This window comes from Emys orbicularis, chromosome 2 (genome assembly GCF_028017835.1).
Source record: "Emys orbicularis isolate rEmyOrb1 chromosome 2, rEmyOrb1.hap1, whole genome shotgun sequence".
NCBI classification, from domain to species: domain Eukaryota; kingdom Metazoa; phylum Chordata; order Testudines; family Emydidae; genus Emys; species Emys orbicularis.
The window spans coordinates 10822165-10844421 of NC_088684.1; the positions used below are offsets into that span (position 1 = coordinate 10822165).

At 39.7% G+C, this 22257-nt stretch overlaps 1 protein-coding gene across 1 annotated transcript in view; it reads left to right on the forward strand.

Annotated features, from left to right (window-relative positions):
- The window catches only part of TRAPPC9 (trafficking protein particle complex subunit 9), an 839327-nt gene that overhangs the window by 318140 nt on the left and 498930 nt on the right, over window positions 1-22257 (forward strand). The window contains exon 19 of the mRNA XM_065398766.1: window positions 20040-20150. Within this exon, the coding sequence (XP_065254838.1) occupies window positions 20040-20150 (111 nt within the window). The remainder of the gene's footprint in view (window positions 1-20039; window positions 20151-22257) is intronic.

Below are 22257 nucleotides of genomic sequence, written 5' to 3' on the forward strand. Positions count from 1 at the left end.
TTAGAGGTTTTTAAGGCCTGGCTTGACAAAGCCCTGGCTGGGATGATTTAGTTGGTGTTGGTCCTGCTTTGAGCAGGGAATTGGACTAGATGACCTCCTGAGGTCTCTTCCAACCATAATCTTCTATGATTCTACACACTTATGCCCCTAGTTCCTGATGATACTCCCCTTCACCTTAATTGTGGAAATTCTATTCTTGGTACCCACTGGAGTTCCAGAGACATGGATCCATGGAGCAGTGATTGCTGAGGTTCTATGCCATACCCATGGTCTTTCTGGAACCTGTGGGACATGCCTCCCGCTTCCAGATCCTCCCTGGTTCTTAAGACTTACAGATCTAGCAGATGACAGGCTAGCTCACGCGAGTAGATCTAGGAGGCTATTGTCAGTACTGAGGTTGGTTCTGAGCCAAGACCCTGAAGACCAGACTCAAGGTTCGGAACCTTGACCCATCTCACTACAGGAGGATCAACCTCAGCCTCCTCTGCATTCTTCCTATTCATCATCTGCAGACTCTTGTTTCCTGGGATTTCTCACCTGTTCAGGATGACTACAGGGCTTATCAAGAGCTTTAAAAGAGAGTATCTACTTATCTTGCTATTCCTGTTGAAGTAGTTCAAGAGAGTTCTCACAGGCTGGTGTAAGTTCTGGGTTCAGCAGGACCTTCTAGAGTGGCTCTACCTATCAACGAGGCCATCCTAGAACCTACAAAATCTTTGTGGAAAACCATGCGGTCTGCCTCTGACAGCTAAGAAAACTGAGAAAAGATACCATGCCTGCTATTTTCAAGCATATCATTCACCAGGTTTCCCAGTTGTCTCTGCAGTGAATGAAAGTGTGTATCAGGGATGATTTCCTTCTACCAAAGGACAAAGACACAAAGAAATCAGGCCTTGTCAGTGGAAAACTTTGTACCACATCTTGTGTATGGTTTTGTATCTCTAACCAATAAACCTTATTGGCCAGATACAACTTCTCCCTCTGAGCCAATACCCTGAAGATCTCCGACAAGTTGACAGAGGATGCCAGACAGGAATTCTAGACCAGATTAGATGAGGGCAAGCTGATGGCTTGGACCTCTCTACAAGCATCCTTAGATGGGGGGAGATTCAGGAAGTACATGTAAATGTTCATGACTTCAGTCCTTGGGTCCCCCGTAAAAGATCTATCAGATGATCCAGGATCTCCCTATCTTACAGAAGATGGATGAGATGGTCCACACTGAAATAATTGGGAATTTACATGCCTTTCTCTAAAAGAAAGCAGTTCCACCTTCAGTCTCTACAGGAGTGCCAGGTTTTCCCACAATAGCATAATCAATCTAGAAAACGAGGGAAAAAATACTGGAGAAGACCTCCTCCACAATTGTCGTCTTCTGTGAGTTCTTCAAGACAGTTGGGATATCGCAACCAGTCTCTTTGACTGCCTTGTCGGGGACAGAGTACCAGATTGCAATGTACCGGTTTTTCTCTCCCCTAATTTTTCCAACAGGTTATCCCACTTTCTGTGTGGTTGGTCCCCCTAATTACTGTGGAACAGGGATACACCTTGCAGTTTATTTCCAGTCCCCCCCTCAACTTCTCTTCTTGTCTCTTATCAAGGACCACTCTCATGAGGATGCCCTCCTCTGAGAAGTGTGCTCTCTTCTCCATTTGGGACCTGTAGAAGAGGTTCCTCCCTCTCCATTGAGGGAAGAGTTTCTATTACGTTACTTCCCAATTCCAAAGGAAAAAGGAAGTGTCAGACCTATCCTAGGCTTGCAAAATTTGCATAAATAAATAACAAAAAAAAAAAGTTTTACATTGTCATTCTGGTCTCCATCATCCCTTCCCTGGACCCCAGTGACTGATACGCTGCTGTTGACTTTAAGGATATGTATTTCCATGTATATCCATCAAAACCACAGGAGATTCCTAAGTTTTCTGGTCAACAACACTCAGTTTATGGTCCCACCCTTTGGCCTGTTTGCTGCCTCATGAGTCTTTACAAAATGAATGGTGATGCTGCCTGCATTCCTAGGGAAAGGGAGGCATGCAATTATTTCTTTACCTCGATGCCTGGATTTTACAAGGTCTATCCAAGCTCCAGGTAGATGTCAGTCTATCCACGATCCAATCACTCTTCAGCGTTCTGGGTCTATTACTCCTGGGGGGGATTCTGTGCTAAAAAAATTAAAAATTCTGCGCCAAAGAATTAAAAATGCTGCAAAATTCTGCATATTTTATTTGTCAAAATAACACAATATAATCACTCCAGTTTCAATTATTTTGGTAATTTATTTCAAAATACCTGTCGGCAAGTATGTCAACAATACACACAACAACAAAAAAGATTCCTCCAGGAGTAGAGAGTTTAAAAAAAACCCCTATGAAAACCCAGTTCCAGTTGGGGGGTCCTGGATGGGGCTGCATGATCCACAGAGCCCAGAGACCAGCCGTGGACACCCTTACACCCCAGATACCTGCACACCCCTCCCCCGAGAGCCCAGCCGTGGGCACTCCCAGAGCCCAGCTGTGGGACATCTCCTGGCTTAGAAACCTGCACCCCCAGAGCCTTTAGTCCTCCCCAGCTTCTTTACTGTCCCACTGGGGGATGTTGTATTTTTTTTTTTTTTTTAATGGAGATATCCTATCTCCTAGAACTGGAAGGGACCTCGAGTCCAGCCCCTTGCCTTTACTAGCAGGACCAAGTACTGATTTTTGCCCCAGATCCCTAACTCACAACCCTGGGTTTAGCGGGCCAATGCCCTTCCTTACCCTTTGCCAGAGCTGGGTCTCCGGGGCCATCTCCCATCCCCAGGAGAATGAGAATCAAACCAGGCAGCCAGAGCGTGCAGCCTCTATTTCTGCTGGACTGGGCACTCCACTCACTGTGAGCTGGGCTCTGCAGGGTACAGGGGCCCCTAGAGGTGGCCAGAAGCTCTGCAGCCCCAATTCTGCAGGAGAAACAAGGAATTCTGCGCAAATTCTGTATTGTGTAGTGGGGCAGAATTCCCCCAGGAGTATAAACTATATATGCAGCATTTCCAGCACTGTGTGAGTTCCTATTTTTTGTCAATATACAGCATAAACTGGTAACTCTAATGTCCACTGAATTTTCTGTAAATTTTACAAAAGAGAAGCAGATTCCTTTCTTCTTTTTCTTTAGGTGTTATATTTATAGTCTGAAAAGGGGCTTTGATGGGAAATGCTATAAAATTTTTTCTTTATGTTGTTCTTGGACCCATTGATGCTAAAGAATAATCTTTAAAGTAGGGCTGTCAAGCGATTATTCGCGCCGCTAAACAATAATAGAATACCATTTATTTAAATACTTTTGGATGTTTTCTACATTTTGAAATATATTGATTTCAATTACAACACAGAATACAAAGTGTACACTGCTCACTTTATTTATTTTTGATTACAAATATTTGCACTGTAAAAAAACGAGAGTATTTTTCTATTCACCACATATAAGTGATAATTAGGTCTGTCAATCGCAGTTAACTCGGGTGATTTAGTCAAAAAAATTAATCACGATTAATCGCACTATTAAATAATAGAATACCAATTGAAATTTAATACATATTTTTGGATGTTTTTCTACATTTTCAAATGTATTGATTTCAATTACAACACAGAATACAAAGTGTACAGTGCTCTCTATATTATTTTTGAATACAAATATTTGCACTGTAAAAATGATAAACAAAAGAAATAGTATTTTTCAATTTTACCTCATACAAGTACTGTAGTGCAATCTCTTTATCAGGCAAGTGCAGCTGACAAATGTAGTTTTTTGTTACATAACTGCACTCAAAAACAAAACAATGTAAAACTTTAGAGCCTACAAGTCCAATCAGTCCTACTTCTTGTTCAGCCATCGCTCAGACAAACAAGTTTGTTTACGTTTGCAGAAGATAATGCTACCCACTTCTTATTTACAGTGTCACCTGAAAGTGAGACATGGCACAGTTGTAGCTGGCGTCGCAAGATATTTACATGCCAGATGCGCTAAAGATTCATGTGTCTTTTCATGCTTCGGCCATCGTTCCAGAGGACATGCTTCCATGCTGATGATGCTCATTTAAAAAAAAAAATGCCTTAATTAAATTTGTGACTGAACTCCTTGGAGGAGATTTCTGTCTCCCGCTGTGTTTTACCTGCATTCTGTCATATATTTCATGTTATAGCAGTCTCGGATGATGTCCCAGCACATGTTGTTCGTTTTAAGAACACTTTCACTGCAAATTTGACAAAATGCAAAGAAGAAACCAATGGACATTTCAAAACCTAGCTACAGCATTCGACCCAAGATTTAAGAATCTGAAGTGCCTTCCAAAATCTAAGAGGGATGAGGTGTGGAGCATGCTTTCAGAAGTCTTACAAGAGCAGCACACTGATGCAGAAACTATAGAACCAAAACCACCAAAAAAGAAAATCAGCCTTCTGCTGGTGGCATCTGACTCAGATGATGAAAATGAGCATGCGTCGGTCCACACTGCTTTGGATCATTATTGATCAGAACCCGTCATCAGCATGGACGCATGTCCTCTGGGGAATGGTGGTTGAAGCATGAAGGGACATATGAATCTTTAGCACATCTGGCATGTAAATATCTTGCAACGGTAGCTGTAGCAGTGACATGCAAACGCCTGTTCTCACTTTCAGGTGACATTGTAAACAAGAAGCAGGCAGCATTATCTTCTGCAAATGTAAACAAGCTTGTTTGTCTGAGTGATGGCTGAACAAGAAGTAGGACTGATTGGACTTGTAGGCGCTAACATTTTACATTGTTTTATTTTGGAATGCAGGGTTTTTTGGTACATAATTCTACATTTGTAAGTTGCACTTTCACGATAAAGATATTGCACCACAGTACTTGTATGAGGTGACTTGAAAAATACTATTTCTTTTGTTTATCATTTTTACAGGGCAAATATTTATAATTAAAAATAAGCATAAAGTGAGCACTGTACACTTTGTATTCCGTGTTGTAATTGAAATCAATATATTTGAAAATGTAGGAAACATCAAAAAATATTTAAATAAATGGTATTCTATTATTGTTTAATCGCAATTAATTTTTTTAATCGCTTGACAGCCCTAGTGATAATTCAATCTCTTTATCATGAAAGTTGAACTTACAAATGTAGAATTATGTACTAAATTTAACTGCATTCAAAAATAAAACAATGTAAAACTTTAGAGCCTACAAATCCATTCAGTCCTACTTCTTGTTCAGCCAATCACTCAGACAAACAAGTTTGTTTACATTTGCAGAATATAATGCTGCTCTCTTCTTGTTTACAATTACAACTTAATTTACATAAGCGCCTTTGGTGAGGGACCTTGTCAAAGGCTTTCTGGAAATCTAAGTACGCTATGTCCACTGAATCCCCCTTGTCCACATGTTTGTTGACCCCTTCAAAGAACTCCAATAGATTAGTAAGACATGATTTCCCTTTACAGAAACCGTGTTGACTTTTGCCCAACAATTTATGTCCTTCTATGTGTCTGACAATTTTATTCTTTACTACTGTTTCAACTAATTTGCCCGGTACTGACGGTAGACTTACTGGTCTGTAATTGCCGGGATCTCCTCTAGAGCCCTTTTAAAATATTGGCGTTACATTAGCGATCTTCCAGTCATTGGGTACAGAAGCTGATTTAAAGGACAGGTAACAAACCATAGTTAATAGTTCCGCAATTTCACATTTGAGTTCTTTCAGAACTCTTGGGTGAATGCCATCTGGTCCCGGGGACTTGTTACTGTTAAGTTTATCAATTAATTCCAAAACCTCCTCTAGTGAAACTTCAATCTGTGACAATTCCTCAGATTTGTCACCTACAAAGGACGGCTCAGGTTTGGGAATCTCCCTAACATCCTCAGCCGTGAGGACTGAAGCAAAGAATTCATTTAGTTTCGCCGCAATGACTTTATCGTCTTTAAGTGCTCCTTTTGTATCTCGATCGTCCAGGGGCCCCACTGGTTGTTTAGGAGGCTTCCTGCTTCTCATGTACTTAAAACACATTTTGTTATTACCTTTTGAGTTTTTGGCTAGCTGTTCTTCAAATTCCTTTTTGGCTTTTCTTATTACATTTTTACAGTTAATTTGGCAGTGTTTATGCTCCTTTCTATTTACCTCACCAGGGTTTGACTTCCACTTTTTAAAAGATGCCTTTTTATCTCTCACTGCTTCTTTTACATGGTTGTTAAGCCACAGTGGCTCTTTTTTAGTTCTTTTACTGTGTTTTTTAACTTGGGGTATACATTTAAGTTGGGCCTCTATTATGGTGTCTTTGAAAAGTGTCCATGATGCTTGCAGGGATTTCACTCTAGTCACTGTACCTTTTAATTTCTGTTTAACTAATCTCCTCATTTTTGCATAGTTCCCCTTTCTGAAATTAAATGCCACAGTGTTGGGCTGTTGGGGTGTTCTTCCTACCACAGGAATGTTAAATGTTGTTATATTATGGTCACTATTTCCAAGCGGTGCTGTTATAGTTACCTCTTGGACCAGATCTTGCGCTCCACTCAGGACTAAATCGAGAATTGCCTCTCCCCTTGTGGGTTCCTGTACCAGCTGCTCCAAGAAGCAGTCATTTAAAGTATCGAGAAATTTTGTGTCTGCATTTCGTCCTGAGGTGACATGTACCCAGTCAATATGGGGATAATTGAAATCCCCCACTATTATTGAGGTCTTTATTTTGATAGCCTCTCTAATCTCCCTTAGCATTTCATTGTCACTGTTACTTCCTGGTCAGGTGATCAATAATAGATCCTTAGTGTTATATTCTTATTAGAGCATGGAATTATTATCCACAGAGCTTCTATGGAACATGTGGATTTATTTAAGATTTTTTCTTCATTTGATTCTACTTTTTCTTTCACATATAGCTGTTCTGTCCTTCCGATATATTTTGTATCCTGGAATGATTGTGTCCCATTGATTGTCCTCATGCCACCAGGTTTCTGTGATGCCTATTCTATCAATAGCCTCCTTTAACACGAGGCACTCTAGTTCACCCATCTTATTACTTAGACTTCTAGCATTTGTGTACAAGCACTTTAAAAACTTGTCACTGTTTATTTGTCTTCCTTTTTCTGATGTCAGATTCTTTTTTATGTGAATGTTTTTTGTCTGATCTGGCCCAAACTTTATCCTCTTCCATCCTCTCATTCTGACTAAAAGCTAGAGAATCTCTATCAATATACTGTCCTCTAAGAGAAGTCTCTGTCCGATCCACGTGCTCCTCTGGAGCAATCGGCTTTCCCCCACCTCTTAGTTTAAAAACTGCTCTGCAACCTTTTTAATGTTAAGTGCCAGCAGTCTGGATCCACTTTAGTTTAGGTGGAGCCCATCCTTCCTGGATAGTCTCCCCCTATCCCAAAAGATAAGAGGGAAGATCCTTTCATGGACCGAGAACTGGTTAAAAGACAGGGAACAAAGGGTAGGAATAAATGGAAAATTTTCAGAATGGAGAGGGGTAACTAGTGTTCCCCAAGGGTCAGTCCTAGGACCAATCCTATTCAACTTATTCATAAATGATCTGGAGAAAGGGGTAAACAGTGAGGTGGCAAAGTTTGCAGATGATACTAAACTGCTCAAGATAGTTAAGAACAAAGCAGACTGTGAAGAACTGCAAAAATATCTCACAAAACTAAGTGATTGGGCAACAAAATGGCAAATGAAATTTAATGTAGCTAAATGTAAAGTAATGCACATTGGGGAAAAAATAACCCCACTATACATACAGTATGATGGAGGCTAATTTAGCTACAACGAATCAGGAAAGAGATCTTGGAGTCATCGTGGATAGTTCTCTGAAGACGTCCACGCAATGTGCAGCAGCAGTCAAAAAACCAAACAGGATGTTAGGAATCATTCAAAAAGCGATAGAGAATAAGATGGAGAATATCTTATTGCCCTTATATAAATCCATGGTACACCCACATCTTGAATACTGCGTACAGATGTGGTCTCCTCATCTCAAAAAAGATATACTGGCATTAGAAAAGGTTCAGAGAAGGGCAACTAAAATGATTAGAGGTTTGGAACGGGTTCCATATGAGGAGAGATTAAAGAGGCTAGGACTTTTCAGCTTGGAAAAGAGGAGACTAAGTGGGGATATGCTAGAGGTATATAAAATCATGAGAAAGTGAATAAGGAAAAGTTATTTACTTATTCCCATAATATAAGAACTAGGGGCCACCAAATGAAATTAATGGGCAGCAGGTTTAAAACAAATAAAAGGAAGTTCTTCTTCACACAGCGCACAGCCAACCTGTGGAACTCCTTGCCTGAGGAGGTTGTGAAGCTAGGATAATAGGGTTTAAAAGAGAACTAGATAAATTCATGGAGGTTAAGTCCATTAATGGCTATTAGCCAGGATGGGTAAGGAATGGTGTCCCTAGCCTCTGTTTGTCAGAGGGTGGAGATAGATGGCTGGAGAGAGATCACTTGATTATTACCTGTTAGGTTCACTCCCTCTGGGGCACCTGGCATTGGCCACTGTCAGTAGACAGGATACTAGGCTTGATGGACCTTTGGTCTGACCCAGTATGGCTATTCTTATGTTCTTACAATGTCACCTGAAAATGAGAATAGGTATTTGCATGGCACTATTGTAGCCCGCATCGCAAGATACTTACATGCCAGATGCGCTAAAGATTCATATGTCCCTTCATGCTTCAACCATCATTCCAAAGGACATGCATCCATGCTGATGACAGGTTCTGCTCAATAACCATTCAAAGCAGTGTGGACCAATGCATGTTCACTTTCATCATCTGAATCACCAGCAGAAGGTTGATTTTCTTTTTTGGTGGTTCGGATTCTGTAGTTTCCACATCGGAGTTTTGCTCTTTTAAGACTTCTGAAAGCATGCTCCACACGTCGTTCCTCTCAGATTTTGGAAGGCACTTCAGATTTTTAAACCTTGGGTCAAGTGCTGTAGCTATCTTTAGAAATCTCACATTGGTATCTTTTGTGTTTTGTCAAATCTGCAGTGAAAGTGTTCTTAAAACGAACAATATGTGCTGGGTCATCATCCGAGACTGCTATGATATGAAATGCATGGCAGTATGCGGATGAAACAGCAGGAGACACATCATTCTCCCCCAAGGAGTTCAGTCAGATATTCAATTAACATGTTATTTTTTTTAATGAGTGTCATCAGCATGGAAGCATGTCCTCTGGAATGGTGGCCTTAGCATGAAGGGGCATACTGATGTTTAGCATATCTGGCACGTAAATACCTTGTAATACCGGCTACAAAAGTGCCGTGTGAACCCCTGTTCTCATTTTCTGGTGACATTGTAAATAAGCAGGTAGCATTGTCTCCCGTAAATGTAAACAAACTTGTTTGTCTTAGCGATTGGCTGAACAAGAAGTAGGACTAAGGGGACTTGTATGCTCTAAAATTTTACATTGTTTTGTTTTTGAGTGTAGTTATGTAGGGAAAAAAATCTACATTTGTCAGTTGCACTTTCATGATAAAGCGATTGCACTACGGTATTTGTATGAGGTGAATTGAAAAATACTATTTCTTTTGTTTATATTACTATTTTTATTACAAATATTTGCACTGTAAAAATGATAAAGTGATCACTATACACTTTGTATTCTGTGTTGTAAATTAAATCAATATATTTGAAAATGTAGAAAAATATCCAAAACTAGTTAATACATTTCAATTGGTATTCTGTTGCTTAACAGTGCGATTAAAACTGCGATTAATTTTTAATGGTGATTTTTAAAAATTAATCGTGCGAGTTAACTGTGATTAATCAACAGCATTACTTTAAAGATATCTTTTTCCTTGCAGTTACCTACTTCTAGAACAGTCATTTAAAATTAATAGTTAATACAAGCCAAAAGATAATTGCCTGTAATTGTAATCTCTTATGATTAAAAATCTAATCTTTGTTTTTATCAGTCATACAACATTCCTCTATGCATTTGATAATATTAACTTACTTGAGAGATGTAATAACTTCATTAATAGTTTCTAAACGTCAATAAAGATTGCAGGTTTAAAGTTTATAATTTACCTTTAGAAGTTCCTTATTTGTGTTTCTTTTCTGGAATACATCCCTCATATCCTATGAGATGCAAACATGTTCAGGAGTGAAATAAACCACAGATTTAACTTTTTCTGATTAAGGTTTAATTTTGTACAGACATGTCTTATACATGTACATAGTCAAATCATGCAATTTTAGTGCTAGGCCGATTTACTGAATACTGTGTTTAAAATTGATGTGTTGCACAATGGGGATAATTTTATTCTTTTTTTCAGTTGCACTAAGTTCATACATGGTGCTAACTGAAAAATATGGTAAATATAATCGAATTGGATGGGTATATACTTCAGGGATTGTGTAAATGCTTGTAATCCAGTTGTGGGGGTGTTTACTTTGGGGACTCTGTAAATGCTCAGCAAAACATCTACACTGTTTTACAAAAATTCCACGGAACCTAGAAAAAGCTAGGAACCCAGCCAACTACAAGTCATCTGCTCTAAATGCTAGGTACCATAACCACTTTCCCAACACTCATTAGGGTCTAAAGTTAGTTCTTTATTTTCTGATCTCTAGGTGATTATTGTGTTTAACAATGTAGTATTGAGAAACTCACAAATTTATTATTTTTTGTATTAGGTAATGACCATTTTCCTTATCCTAAAATAAGACTTTCCTATTCCTTAATTGTCATTCTGTTGCCAGTGGTTTACTGCAGATAGCAAATATTTTACCCTAAAAAAATAAAAAAGGGGGGGAGGGATAGCTCAGTGGTTTGAGCATTGGCCTGCTAAATCCCGGGGTTGTGAGTTCAATCCTTGAGGGGGCCACTTAGGGATCTGGGGCAAAATCAGTATTTGGTCCTGCTAGTGAAGGCAGGGGGCTGGACTCGATGACTTTTTGGGGTCCCTTCCAGTTCTATGAGATAGGTATATCTCCATTAAAAACAAACAAACAAACAAAAAAACTTTTATTATAGTGCTGACTTGATTTGTAGTTAAGGCTTCCATGGAGTCCAATTATGTTCTTATGTATACTTTCTCTGCATAGTAACAGGTGCTGGATAGTTCCAATTCAGCAAAGCACTTCAGCATATGCTTAACTAGATTCATTAACTTTAGTCCATCTGTGTCCAACGTACACATCAGCATGTAAAGTCAATGGAAGCTAAGCGTGTACTCAAGTGATTGCTGAATGGGGATGGACTTCAGCACATGCTGAAGTAACTAAGCTGATGCATAAGTGCTTTGCTGAAAAAGGGCCAAAAATAATATATAATATTTAAATCTTTCTTTGTATGCAGCTTTTTTTCCTGCAGCCACTGCCGAAAGGTTCTTATTGTCCCTTTATTTTTTACATACGTGAGTTGACTGCATGTTCATAAATGCACTTTATTATTTTCATGTGCTCATCATGTCTCTGTATTTATTCTATGCTAATGGTTTTGGTGATCAACAAAGCTGTTTATCTCTTGTGCTTCGTAATATTGATTTCCCAGCACCAAGCCCCGTCGTTTATCATACTATATTACATTTTAAAGTGAAAAATAGTAGAAATTTATCATTTTCAAAACACCTGTGAATAAATGTTTCTCATTAAGTAAAACACACTTTTTCTTGATTTATTGATCTTTTCTCTGCTGAATCCAAATACTTAGATGCTGTGAACTGCAAGTCAAAGTTTGCACTTACGCTTTCTCTCCTTATTTAACTTTTTAAATTAATTTGCCTTGAACTTGTATCAGATTTTGTTGCTTAAGTTTTATATGAGATGTTAAACTGCTTTTATTTAGTTTTTATGAGACAGGCTATGCTTTTATAGCTTCAGATTTTCAGTTGGCAATTCATAACATAAAATATTATTGGTCTAGTTTCCCTGGGTTCCAAAAATATGCCATTGAAGTGTTCCTGAAGAATTTGAATGCAGCTGGGAAATGCATCTTCTTATTAAAGCTAGCAATGTGACCTATACAGTGAAACCCCACAGTATTTTTTTTTAATTTACTAAGAGATGATGTTCCCCACTTACTTATCAGTTACCTTTAGTAGTTGTTGAGAGAGTTGTTGATACAAAATTGCTCAAGATTGACAAGTCCCAGGCAGATTACGAAGAGCTACAAAAGGATCTCTCAAAACTGCGTGACTGATCAATAAAATGGCAGATGAAATTCAGTGTTGATAAATGCAAAGTAATGCACATTGGAAAACATGCAAACTATACATATAAAATGATGAGATCTAAATTGGCTGTTACCACTCGACAAAGAGATTTTTGGAGGCATTGTGGATAGTTCTCTGTGCAGCGGCAGTCAAAAAAGCGAACAGAATGTTGGGAATCATTAAGAAAGGGATCGATAATAAGACAGAAAATATCATATTTCCTCTATATAAATCCATGGCACGCCCACATCTTGAATACTGCATGCAGATGTGCTCACCCCATCTCAAAAAAGATATATTGTAATTGGAAAAAGTTCAGAAAAAGGGCAAGAAAAATTATTAGGGGTATGCATGGCTGCCATATGAGGAGAGATTAATAAGACTGGGATTTTTCAGCTTGGAAAAAAGGCAACTAAGGGGGGATATGATAGAGGTCTATAAAATCATGACTGGTATGGAGAAAGTAAATAAGGAAGTGTTATTTACTCCTCATAACACAAGAACTAGAGGTCACTGAAAGAAATTAATAGGCAGCAGGTTTAAAACAAATAAAAGGAAGTACTACTTCACACAACACACAGTCAACCTGTGGAACTTGTTGCCAGGGGATGTTGTGAAGGCCAAAAGTGTAACTGGGTTCAAAAAAGAATTAGATAAGTTTATGGAGGATAGGTCCATAAATGGCTATTAGCCAGGATGGACAGGGATGGTGTCCCTAGTCTCTGTTTGCCAGAAGCTGTGAATGGGCGAAGGGATGGATCACTTGATGATTACCTCTTCTGTTCTTTCCCTCTGGGGCACCTGGCATTGGCCACTGTCGGAAGACAGGATACCGGGCTAGATGGACCTTTGGTCTGACCCAGTATGGCCATTCTTATGTTCTTATGAGAGAACAATGATACCCAAGTGATCTATTGGAAAAATACCATACAGACTTTTTTTCCTCAGTTCCCTTGTGTTTCAAATAGACTTAAATTTGGGAAATGATCTTTCCTGTATGATGTCTTAGATACCAAGGTGATTGGTGCCTTAGGGGTACTTAAGATAGTGATGCAAGGTAGGTGAGAGATCTTTAATTGGACCAACTTCTCTCTCACCAACAGTTAGTCTAATAAAAGATATTACCTCACCCACCTTGTCTCTCTAGTATCCTGGGACCGACAGGGCTGCTACAACACTGCCTAAGATAGTGATAACATTTCCACCAGATTTAATTTGAGGGTTCAAATAGCCAACTAAAATGTGAGCTTACTATCTACTCTTACTCTCTTTCATATGTATGTGCTAACACATCCTGTACATTACATTGAAAAGGCTAATTAAAATGCACCAATTTACATCTACTATTCTTCTTTCACAAGCTTGAGTCCATATTTAATCTTAGAAATGTAGTGTTGGAAGGTATCTTAAGAAGTCATCTAATCCAGCCCCTTCTGCCTGGAGGCAGGACTAAGTATATCTAGACCATCCAAGACAGGTGTTTGTCTAACCCAGGGTTTCTCAAACTTTGTCATAGTGAGCCTCCCAAAGTTAAGAAAAAAATTGTGCCTCCTGTAGTTTAATAGGACAACACAAAGAACTGAAAATCCCATATTTTGCAAGAATGAGTAATAAAGTAAACGGGTTTTGATCAGTGTAGTTATAAGAATGTGAATGTCAAAAGTACTAATTTTATTTCATAAAGCACCTTTCATGTTACCTCACAGTACTGCTCATCAAGAGTACAGATTGCAGTAGCTAAAATAAAACTGGTGATAGTGACTGTAAAAGTGACACAGAGGGCTAAAATGAATGGCATCAGCCCATAAAAAAGCAAGAGACGAGTACATTAGTGTGAGAGTAACTGGACCAACTAACTGAAACAGGGAACAGTCCCTATTATGGAATTGATTGACTTACAGCAAGAGCGTCCAACACAGGAACACATAGGCAACATGCCTGAAGCCCAAAGGCCTTGGGAAACAGAGCACTCAGCAGCAGCTCTTAACTTTTGCCTGTCTGTCTCTTGTACTGGCAGGGAGGACTAGTCCCCCCTGACAGGTGCTCCCATTGAATGGCACAACAGGGCAGTGGTGTCTTGCAGTGCACCCAGCCCTGCTGTACCACATGCTGTTCTAACTGCATCCCTACGTTGCATCCCTGATGGGATGATCACTCTGATGTGCTGTCAGAGTAGCAGCCGTGTTAGTCTGTATCTGCAAAAAGAACCGGAGTACTTGTGGCACCTTAGAGACTAACAAATTTATTTGAGCATAAGCTTTCGTGGGCTACAGCCCACTTCATCGGATGCATGCAGTGGAAAATACAGTAGGAAGATAATATATATATATATATATATATATATATATATATATATATATATATATATATATATATACACACACATACACAGAGATCATGAAACAATGGGTGTTACCATACACACTATATTTCCTCCCCCCTACAGTTCCTCACATCTTCTTGTCAATTGCTGGAAATGGGCATTTTCATTACCACTACAAACAGTTCTTTTTCTCTCCTGCTGATAATAGCTCACCTTAACTGATCACTCTCCTTATAGTGTGTATGGTAACACCCATTGTTTCATGTTCTCTGCGAGAGGCACAGGCGGACCGCAGTGAAGACACCGTGGTGAGTAGATCTAAGTACGTCGACTTCAGCTACGTTATTCACTTAAATCGTAACTTAAATCGATTCCCCTCTCCCCTCCCCCCCAGTGTAGACCAGACCTACATTCAGTTTAAGGACAGAACTTTTCTGCTTCCTAGGTACAGGGGATTAAATTTATAGATAACCAAAGTGTTTTTTATGTTGTGTAATATACAAAATTGTAAAAGATTAATACTTACCAAAAGGGGCCTTTTGTGGCCGCTGCCCAGCTGGTACCCTCCTTTCCTTCCCTGCCCGGAGGGTTAGGACAAGGTGCCAATCCAGCTGTTCCTGCAGTGTGGCCTGGAGATAGGTGTAGTGTCCAAAATGAAAAGTCTACAATTGTGTAAGTGAAACATCAAAGGATAATAATTGAAAATCCAGTCTACTAACTAGTTAGGCCTACCACTGTGTGGTATCTTATATTGGCTAATGATAAACTTTTACCAAATTTATACTTTTGCGTCCTATTAAAATGTTGCTGAACCAATCTGAATATGTTAAACAACCTTGATTGATACTGAGTTTGCTGGATGGTACTTCTGGTCTTTGTAAAATGTGACAATTCAAAATTCAAATTGTTTTCTGCTCCATTGTATTTACACAATTTCCCACTATTTCACTGCAACAAACTGTGACACAGCCTCCTTTGCAAATAAAGATTTGGGGTGAAAAATATAGGAGAGGGAATAAACTGATGTTTATTTTCCATCAGCGACATTTCAGCCTCTTCTTTACAGTGTTTTTGGCTAAATAATGGAAAAGTTCAGTAGCTTCTTTGAGTCATTTTTGATTTTGTCCTTGTGTGGCTCCAGTTCTTTGTTAATTATTTCAAACTAGGTTTCCACTGAAACTGTGACAATGGAATTGATTAGCAGCTTTCACATTTACTGCAGTTAGAATGAGAAATAACCACCTAGTGAATTTGACACTGTGAAGACTTAAAAATGTGACGAGCTAACTAGTTTTATATATAGGGCCCTACCAAATTCACGGTGCATTTTGGTCAATTTCATGGTCATAGGATTTTAAAACAGTAAATTTAATGATTTCAGCTATTTAAATCTGAAATTTCACGGTGTTGTAATTGTAGGGATCCTGACCCCAAAAGGAGTTGTGGAGTGGTCACAAGGTTATTGTAGGGGGTGAGGGCGATTGCGGTAGTGCCACCCTTACTTCTGTGCTGCTGCTGGCAGCGATGCTGCCTTTAGAGCTGGGCAGCTGGAGAGCGGTAGTGGGTGGCTGGGAGCCCAGCTCTGACGGCAAAGCCGCTGCCAGCAGCAGCGCAGAAGTAAGGATGACACGGTACGGTATTGCCACCCTTACTTCTGCACTGCTGCCTGCAGGCCTGGGCCCTCAATCAGCAGCCGCCACTCTCTGGCCATCCAGCTTTGAAGGCAGCAACGCAGAAGTAAGGGTGGCACGGCATGGTATGGTAAGGGTAGCAATACCGCGACCCCCCTAAAATAACTTTGCAACCCCCCTGCAACTCCCTTTTGGGTCAGGACCCCCAATTTGAGAGAGGCTGGTCTCCCCCTATGAAATCTGTATAGTATAGGGCAGTGGTTCCCAAACTTTAACAACCTGTGAACCCCTTTCACTAAACTGTCAAGTTTCGCAAATCCCCTTCTAAAAATGAATATTTCCAGGGATTTTCTCCTTTATCTGAGTATAAATTATAAAAGCAGTGATCTTGGAAATATAACATTTGTTTTTATCACATGCTTATTCCACACTATTATTAATTATTATTTATCATTACAGTATTTTTATTACATTATGAAAACGGCAACACTCTTCCAAGATCTCACTTTCGTAGCTTGTATCACTTTGAATAAGCCTGTTATAAGAAAAGGCTCCTATGTTTCATCAAGGAGTATAAGATGTGAAACAGCATGAAGGTATTTAAGAAGCCAACTCAGAGTTCCTCCTTCCACAAGCATTCAGGTCTTGAGCAGTCCAGGCAAACAACGCACGTTACAACAAAGCTTAAACTTGTTCTTCATAATAATTTAAAAAACAATACTAGCTGCCTATTTAATTATAAAATCAGCAAAAAATATCCACCTCCCTTTCCATTTCTTATAAGGAGTCTTGAAGTTTAAATCTTCTCAGTGTGATAGATAGGCTTGCTTTGATCTGCTTAGCTCTTGGAAGCTCAGGGGCTCCAGGCTGCTGGCCTCATGCTGCCCGGGGTTCCTACGGACAGCTCTGTCCGCCATTAGGGATTTTTTCCCCGAGAACCCCCTGTAACATTTCGCGAACCCCCAGGGGTTCACGAACCCCAGTTTGGGAACCACTGGTATAGGGTAAAAGTACACAAGACCAGATTTCACAGGGAAAGACCATATTTCATGGTCTGTGATGCGTTTTTCATAGCCGTGAATTTGGTAGGGCCCTGTTTATATAGAACCATGTTAGATGCTCCATCTACCTTCCAGAAGTTTCTGTCAACCAATCCCACTCCCCTTTGAAAGTTCAGAACTCCACCCACTCTTATCTTTTCAAGGACCACCCCTTTTACAAGATTATGCTAATTTTTTTTTATAAAGTATACTGTGTATGGTATCATTTAAAAACTCATGATTTGCTGATCATTGTTGGCCTGGTAAAATGTGTGGCAACATTGTATGCAAAGAGACAAGATTCCACTGTACGATATTACCAGGACATGTTCTGAAGGGCAGTGACAAACAAGTTCCCTAGAGACAAAAGGCTAACCAACGCCTCAGCCAGGTGTCAACAAGATCAAATGCACCATCACCTGATTAAGTGGCCACTCTTCAGCAGCAGAGAGGGTGTGGGCAAAAGATCTACATTTTGACAAAGTAGCCTGACCATGCAATTTTTCTGTCTCCTGAACGTCAGCTGGAGATGATTCTTGCAGAAGAGAAAGGGCTATAAGAGGAAAGGCCATATGTCCCAAATCATCTCACCCTGGCCCTCTACCCATGGCAGCATCAACCCCTGAAGAACAAAGGAAGCAGCATTGCACTGGGGAAGGGTGGGGAGATCCTGAATGAAAGAGGTTCAGGCAGTAAGACTGTTGCAACATGTGATATGAAAGACCTTTTGCTTTGTATTCACTTCGCTTGTTAAGTGAGGTGTTAGTTGCCTTTCACCTTTTATTTCCTTGTAACCAATTCTGACTTATACGCTTCATTACTTGTTGTCACTTAAAATCTTTTTGTCGTTAATAAATTTGTTTTGTTGTTTATTCTAAACCAGTTTGTTTGGATTGAAGTGTTTGGGAAACTCCATTTGGGGTAACAAGATTTATGCATATAATTTTCTATTAATGAAATGATGGACTTTGTATGAGCTTGTATTGTGCAGGAGGCTTCTGGGTAGTACAAGACAGATATTTCTGCGGGAATGTCTGGGACTGGGAGTTTGCTGATATTGCCCTGCAGTGTAATTCAATAGTGTCTGGCTATAGCACAGTATAGCTGGGAGTGATTTACATGCTGGTGGCTGTGTGTGAGTAGACCAGGAGTGGTTGCTCTCACAGCGAAAGAGTGTAAACGGCACCCCAAGTTGGGGAACTGAGGGGACCACAGCTGTCCATCAGTCCAGATTGACCCTTGGTAATGTCAAAGCTCCATCCATTCCCCTTCGTCCTTAGGATTCTGAACAGTTATATAATATTTTTTCTCTCATTAGTCATAGTAGACAGAACAAGAATCTTAGGGCTGGTCTACATTTAAAAAGCTGCACCAGTGCAGCTGTGCCACCATAGCATTTTAGTGAAGATGCCACTACGCCAGTGGGGGGAGAGCTGCTTCTGTCAGTGTAGTTAATCTACCTCCACGAGAGGTGGTAGCTATGGTGACGGGAGAAGCTCTCCGCCAACACAGCGCTGTCTACATTGGAGGTTTGGTCGATATAACTACATCGCTCAGGGGTGTGGATTTTCCACATGCCTGAGCGATGTAGTTATACCTATATAAGGTTGTAGTGTAGATCTAGGATACATCTTCACTACCTGCCGTATCGGCGGGTAGCAATCGATTTATCCGGGATCGATATATCACGTCTTGTTAAGATGCGATATATCGATCCCTGAACGCGTTCACCGTCGACTCTGGAACTCCACCAGAGCGAGCGGCGGTAGCGCAGTTGACGGGGGAGCCGCAGTCGTCAATCCCGCACCGTGTGGACCCCAGGTAATTCGATCCAAGATACTTCAGCTACGCTATTTGCGTAGCTGAAGTTGCGTATCTTGGATCGATCCCCCCCCAGTGTAGACCAGCCCTTAGTGTTTTCATTACTTCCCTTCTACCTTTCTCAAACAGTTAAGGTTTTCATTTATAGATTGAAATTGAAGCCTAATGTTTCTATTATGAGGAAATTTCATATTATGTTCATGTAAATACTTCAAAGGGACAGTTTTAAAAATGAAAATAACTAAAGCTTCTACAAACAGTGCAGTTCTGGACCCCTAATTACTAGACACAGAGACAACTTGCAGGGTGTTCAGAGAGAAGAGCAACAAAAATAGTTTGCAGCCTGCAGGGACTGATTTTTCAGCGAAGATCGAAAGTTAAATTTGGAAGCTCCATTTCTTAAGACTTCTAAAAACTCAACTGAACAAAATTCTAGTAAATGTACAGTAATGAACAATGCTGCAGGGGATGTTCTAGATAAATGGTTCCCAGTTTGGTCTCTGAATCAGTTGTTCATGAAGTGCTTGCTAGTGGTTTGTAGAAAATTGGGTGGGTTTATAACATGCTGTTGACTTTCCTCCTTGTTTCCAGCTGATTCTGCCGTCTTCCTTCATTTTCTCTGAAACAACACTGATCTTAGTAGTTTGGGTCTTAAAAGGACTTTGTCAACAAAGTTGTGTATATTAAAACGGTCTTAAATGAGCATTCAAAGAATTGACAAAAAATCCATTGTTTAATGGCGGCAGTCTGCTAATAAAGGTGGTTCTGGATTGTACTTGGTACTTTTGAGGATACTTAGAAGTGATCCCACTAGATAGGTGACATAGACATGTGCAGATCATAAGTATAATTAAATTCTGCTCTTGTTCAACTATGCATGCTCTTTTTAAATTTCAACAAGGTTTAATCAGAGTTAGTTTTAGAGGAAAAATTAAGATACTATAATTGGAATAGATGAGGGTAAATATAATTTTAGAGTCCATAATATATGTAATTCAAATACTCTATTATGTGTTACTAAAGCTACAGTATTAATTTATTTTTCGTTTCCAAACAGCACCCGACAATGCCATCTACTCCTTGATGTCTTCAATTCAACTGAACATGAGCTGACTGTTAGTGCTAAAAACAACGAAGATCTAGTTCTGCATGCGGGGGAATGTCAGCGGTAAGTGCTTTAGGCATTAAAAAGATACTGCTATAGCTTTATTCTCTCAACTTTTGTGAGCTATTCATTTTTTTTTAAATTGTACAGTTTCAGAGACTGTAGTCTATTTTTGTTTCTCTGAAGATACATCTTTGAGTGCTAAGAATGTCTCGCTGTAATTTATTTTGTCTGCAGTTTTCTTCCAGTAAAATTAATTGCAGAGCACAAGGTGATTGTTACTTGTGGAGCGAAAGAATGGGTTCAGCATTGTACAAATGACATGGACTGTTGGATGACTGGCTATCTTTTCCTAAAACTTCTATAATATAATGGTTCTTGATGCACTTTAAACAGAGTGTATTTTGATGTTGAAACCTCAGTTTTTATTCGTTGAAATAGATTGAATTCACTGATGTATAATCTTTGCACAGAATAGACCTTTCTTCATTCAGTTCACTTCTACCATAACAACCATTCTGTGAAAAGGAGAAATAGACAAAAGAAAATGGAAACAGAGAAAAAGAAAACAGGAGCAATTACAGTAGGTTAGCTCTGGAGTCTGTTCCCTTCATTCATCTCCTTGGGCACTTATCTAGGCAGGAGCTCTTAGAGGTATTCCCATCCCCTTTCCTAACCTGTCCACTTCACAGTTGTTAGACTGTTCATATGGACAGGTACCATCCTTCTTTAATATCTGGAAAGTGCATGGAACATAGTGGACACAGTCCTAAAGAATTAATAAATAGTGTTGAGACCATTACCCTATCAATCAAATCCTTCCTAAGACCCCATTTCTTCTGTGGCGCTTATAAGAAGTGAATTTATTTTATCATTGGGGGAAAATCAGTGTTGTGATGCCAAAATATTAACAAGAGGCTTCCTCAAAAAGTTTATGCCTTACATACAAATAAACATTATATTATCTGGGTAAAATATCCAGCCCCCCCCACACTGTCCCTCTAGCAACATAGCCATCAATTTACATATTCTTTCCCCCCTTCCTCCTCCCAGGTTGTGGGGAGAGGTGAGTTGGTGTGGGTTGGAGGAATGAGTCTACACAGAGTACTTCAGGAATTTATGCAGAAAAAGGTTTCCTGGGTTGATGGTAGGGGAATTTGGCTCCTTCGCTCTCTCTGAAAGGCGTTTCATTGCCATCTTCTCCATACTCTGAAACAAAAATTGAAGATGAGATGCTGGTTGATAACTGACAAGTGTCAACATCAAGTGATGGTTTCTTCAGTTAAGATATGCACTTACTTCCTTAAGAGCTCTCAGTATTCTGCCTTCTTAAAGGTGGTATTGACAGTCTGCCTCCAAATGACCCAGAACTTCCCTTTAAGCTTTCATCAGCCAAGAAGGCCTTATGTCCAAACAGGGTGTGGAATAGAATTTTCTGATCACATTCAGAACCACAACCCACCACAGTTCTAAACTCAAATGAATTTTGGCTTTCAACTTCTCAATATCCTGCTTTACTGTCATTGATGTGGGCAATTTAGTCTTAATCCAAGTAATTTTCTCTGCAAAATAACCAGAAATTTGCTCTCAGTGAGGGGTAGTCAAATCAGCCCCCGTGAGAAGGAAAACTTCATTAAACAGTTTCTCTACCATATGGAGTGGTGGTTCTTCTCAAGAGGCACACAACTATACCTCTTGACCTTAGGAAATGTTTGTCCCAATTAGTCATCTTTGGCCCAGGATTTCTGCCATTAGCTCTTTAGCTGTCCTACACCTTGCTTCATCTCTCACAAATCATCATTAAACCAAGGTTACTTGTGAGGATGAAACCATGAAAGGGGAAACACTCCAGTACCATTGATAGTGGCAGATCATCAAAATAAGTTCCTCACTCCTCCAGGAGAATAATCTATATTTTCAAGCCATTGGAGCCAATGATTTTCCATGAGAGGAGTACTTTATCCAGCCCTCTGATTCTAACCCAAACACTAGATCCAAAGCTGAGTCTGCAGCTACCTGGGACAGTCCTATAACCCTCATGTTGGCCACAAAATCCTGAACTGAATATGAAGATTCATGATCTTATGCCAGTGTTGAAATTACTGGGCACAGTCAGCCTTTAGTGACTCCAGAGCTGCCACATTCAGGAAATTCATTGTCTCAGATTGAA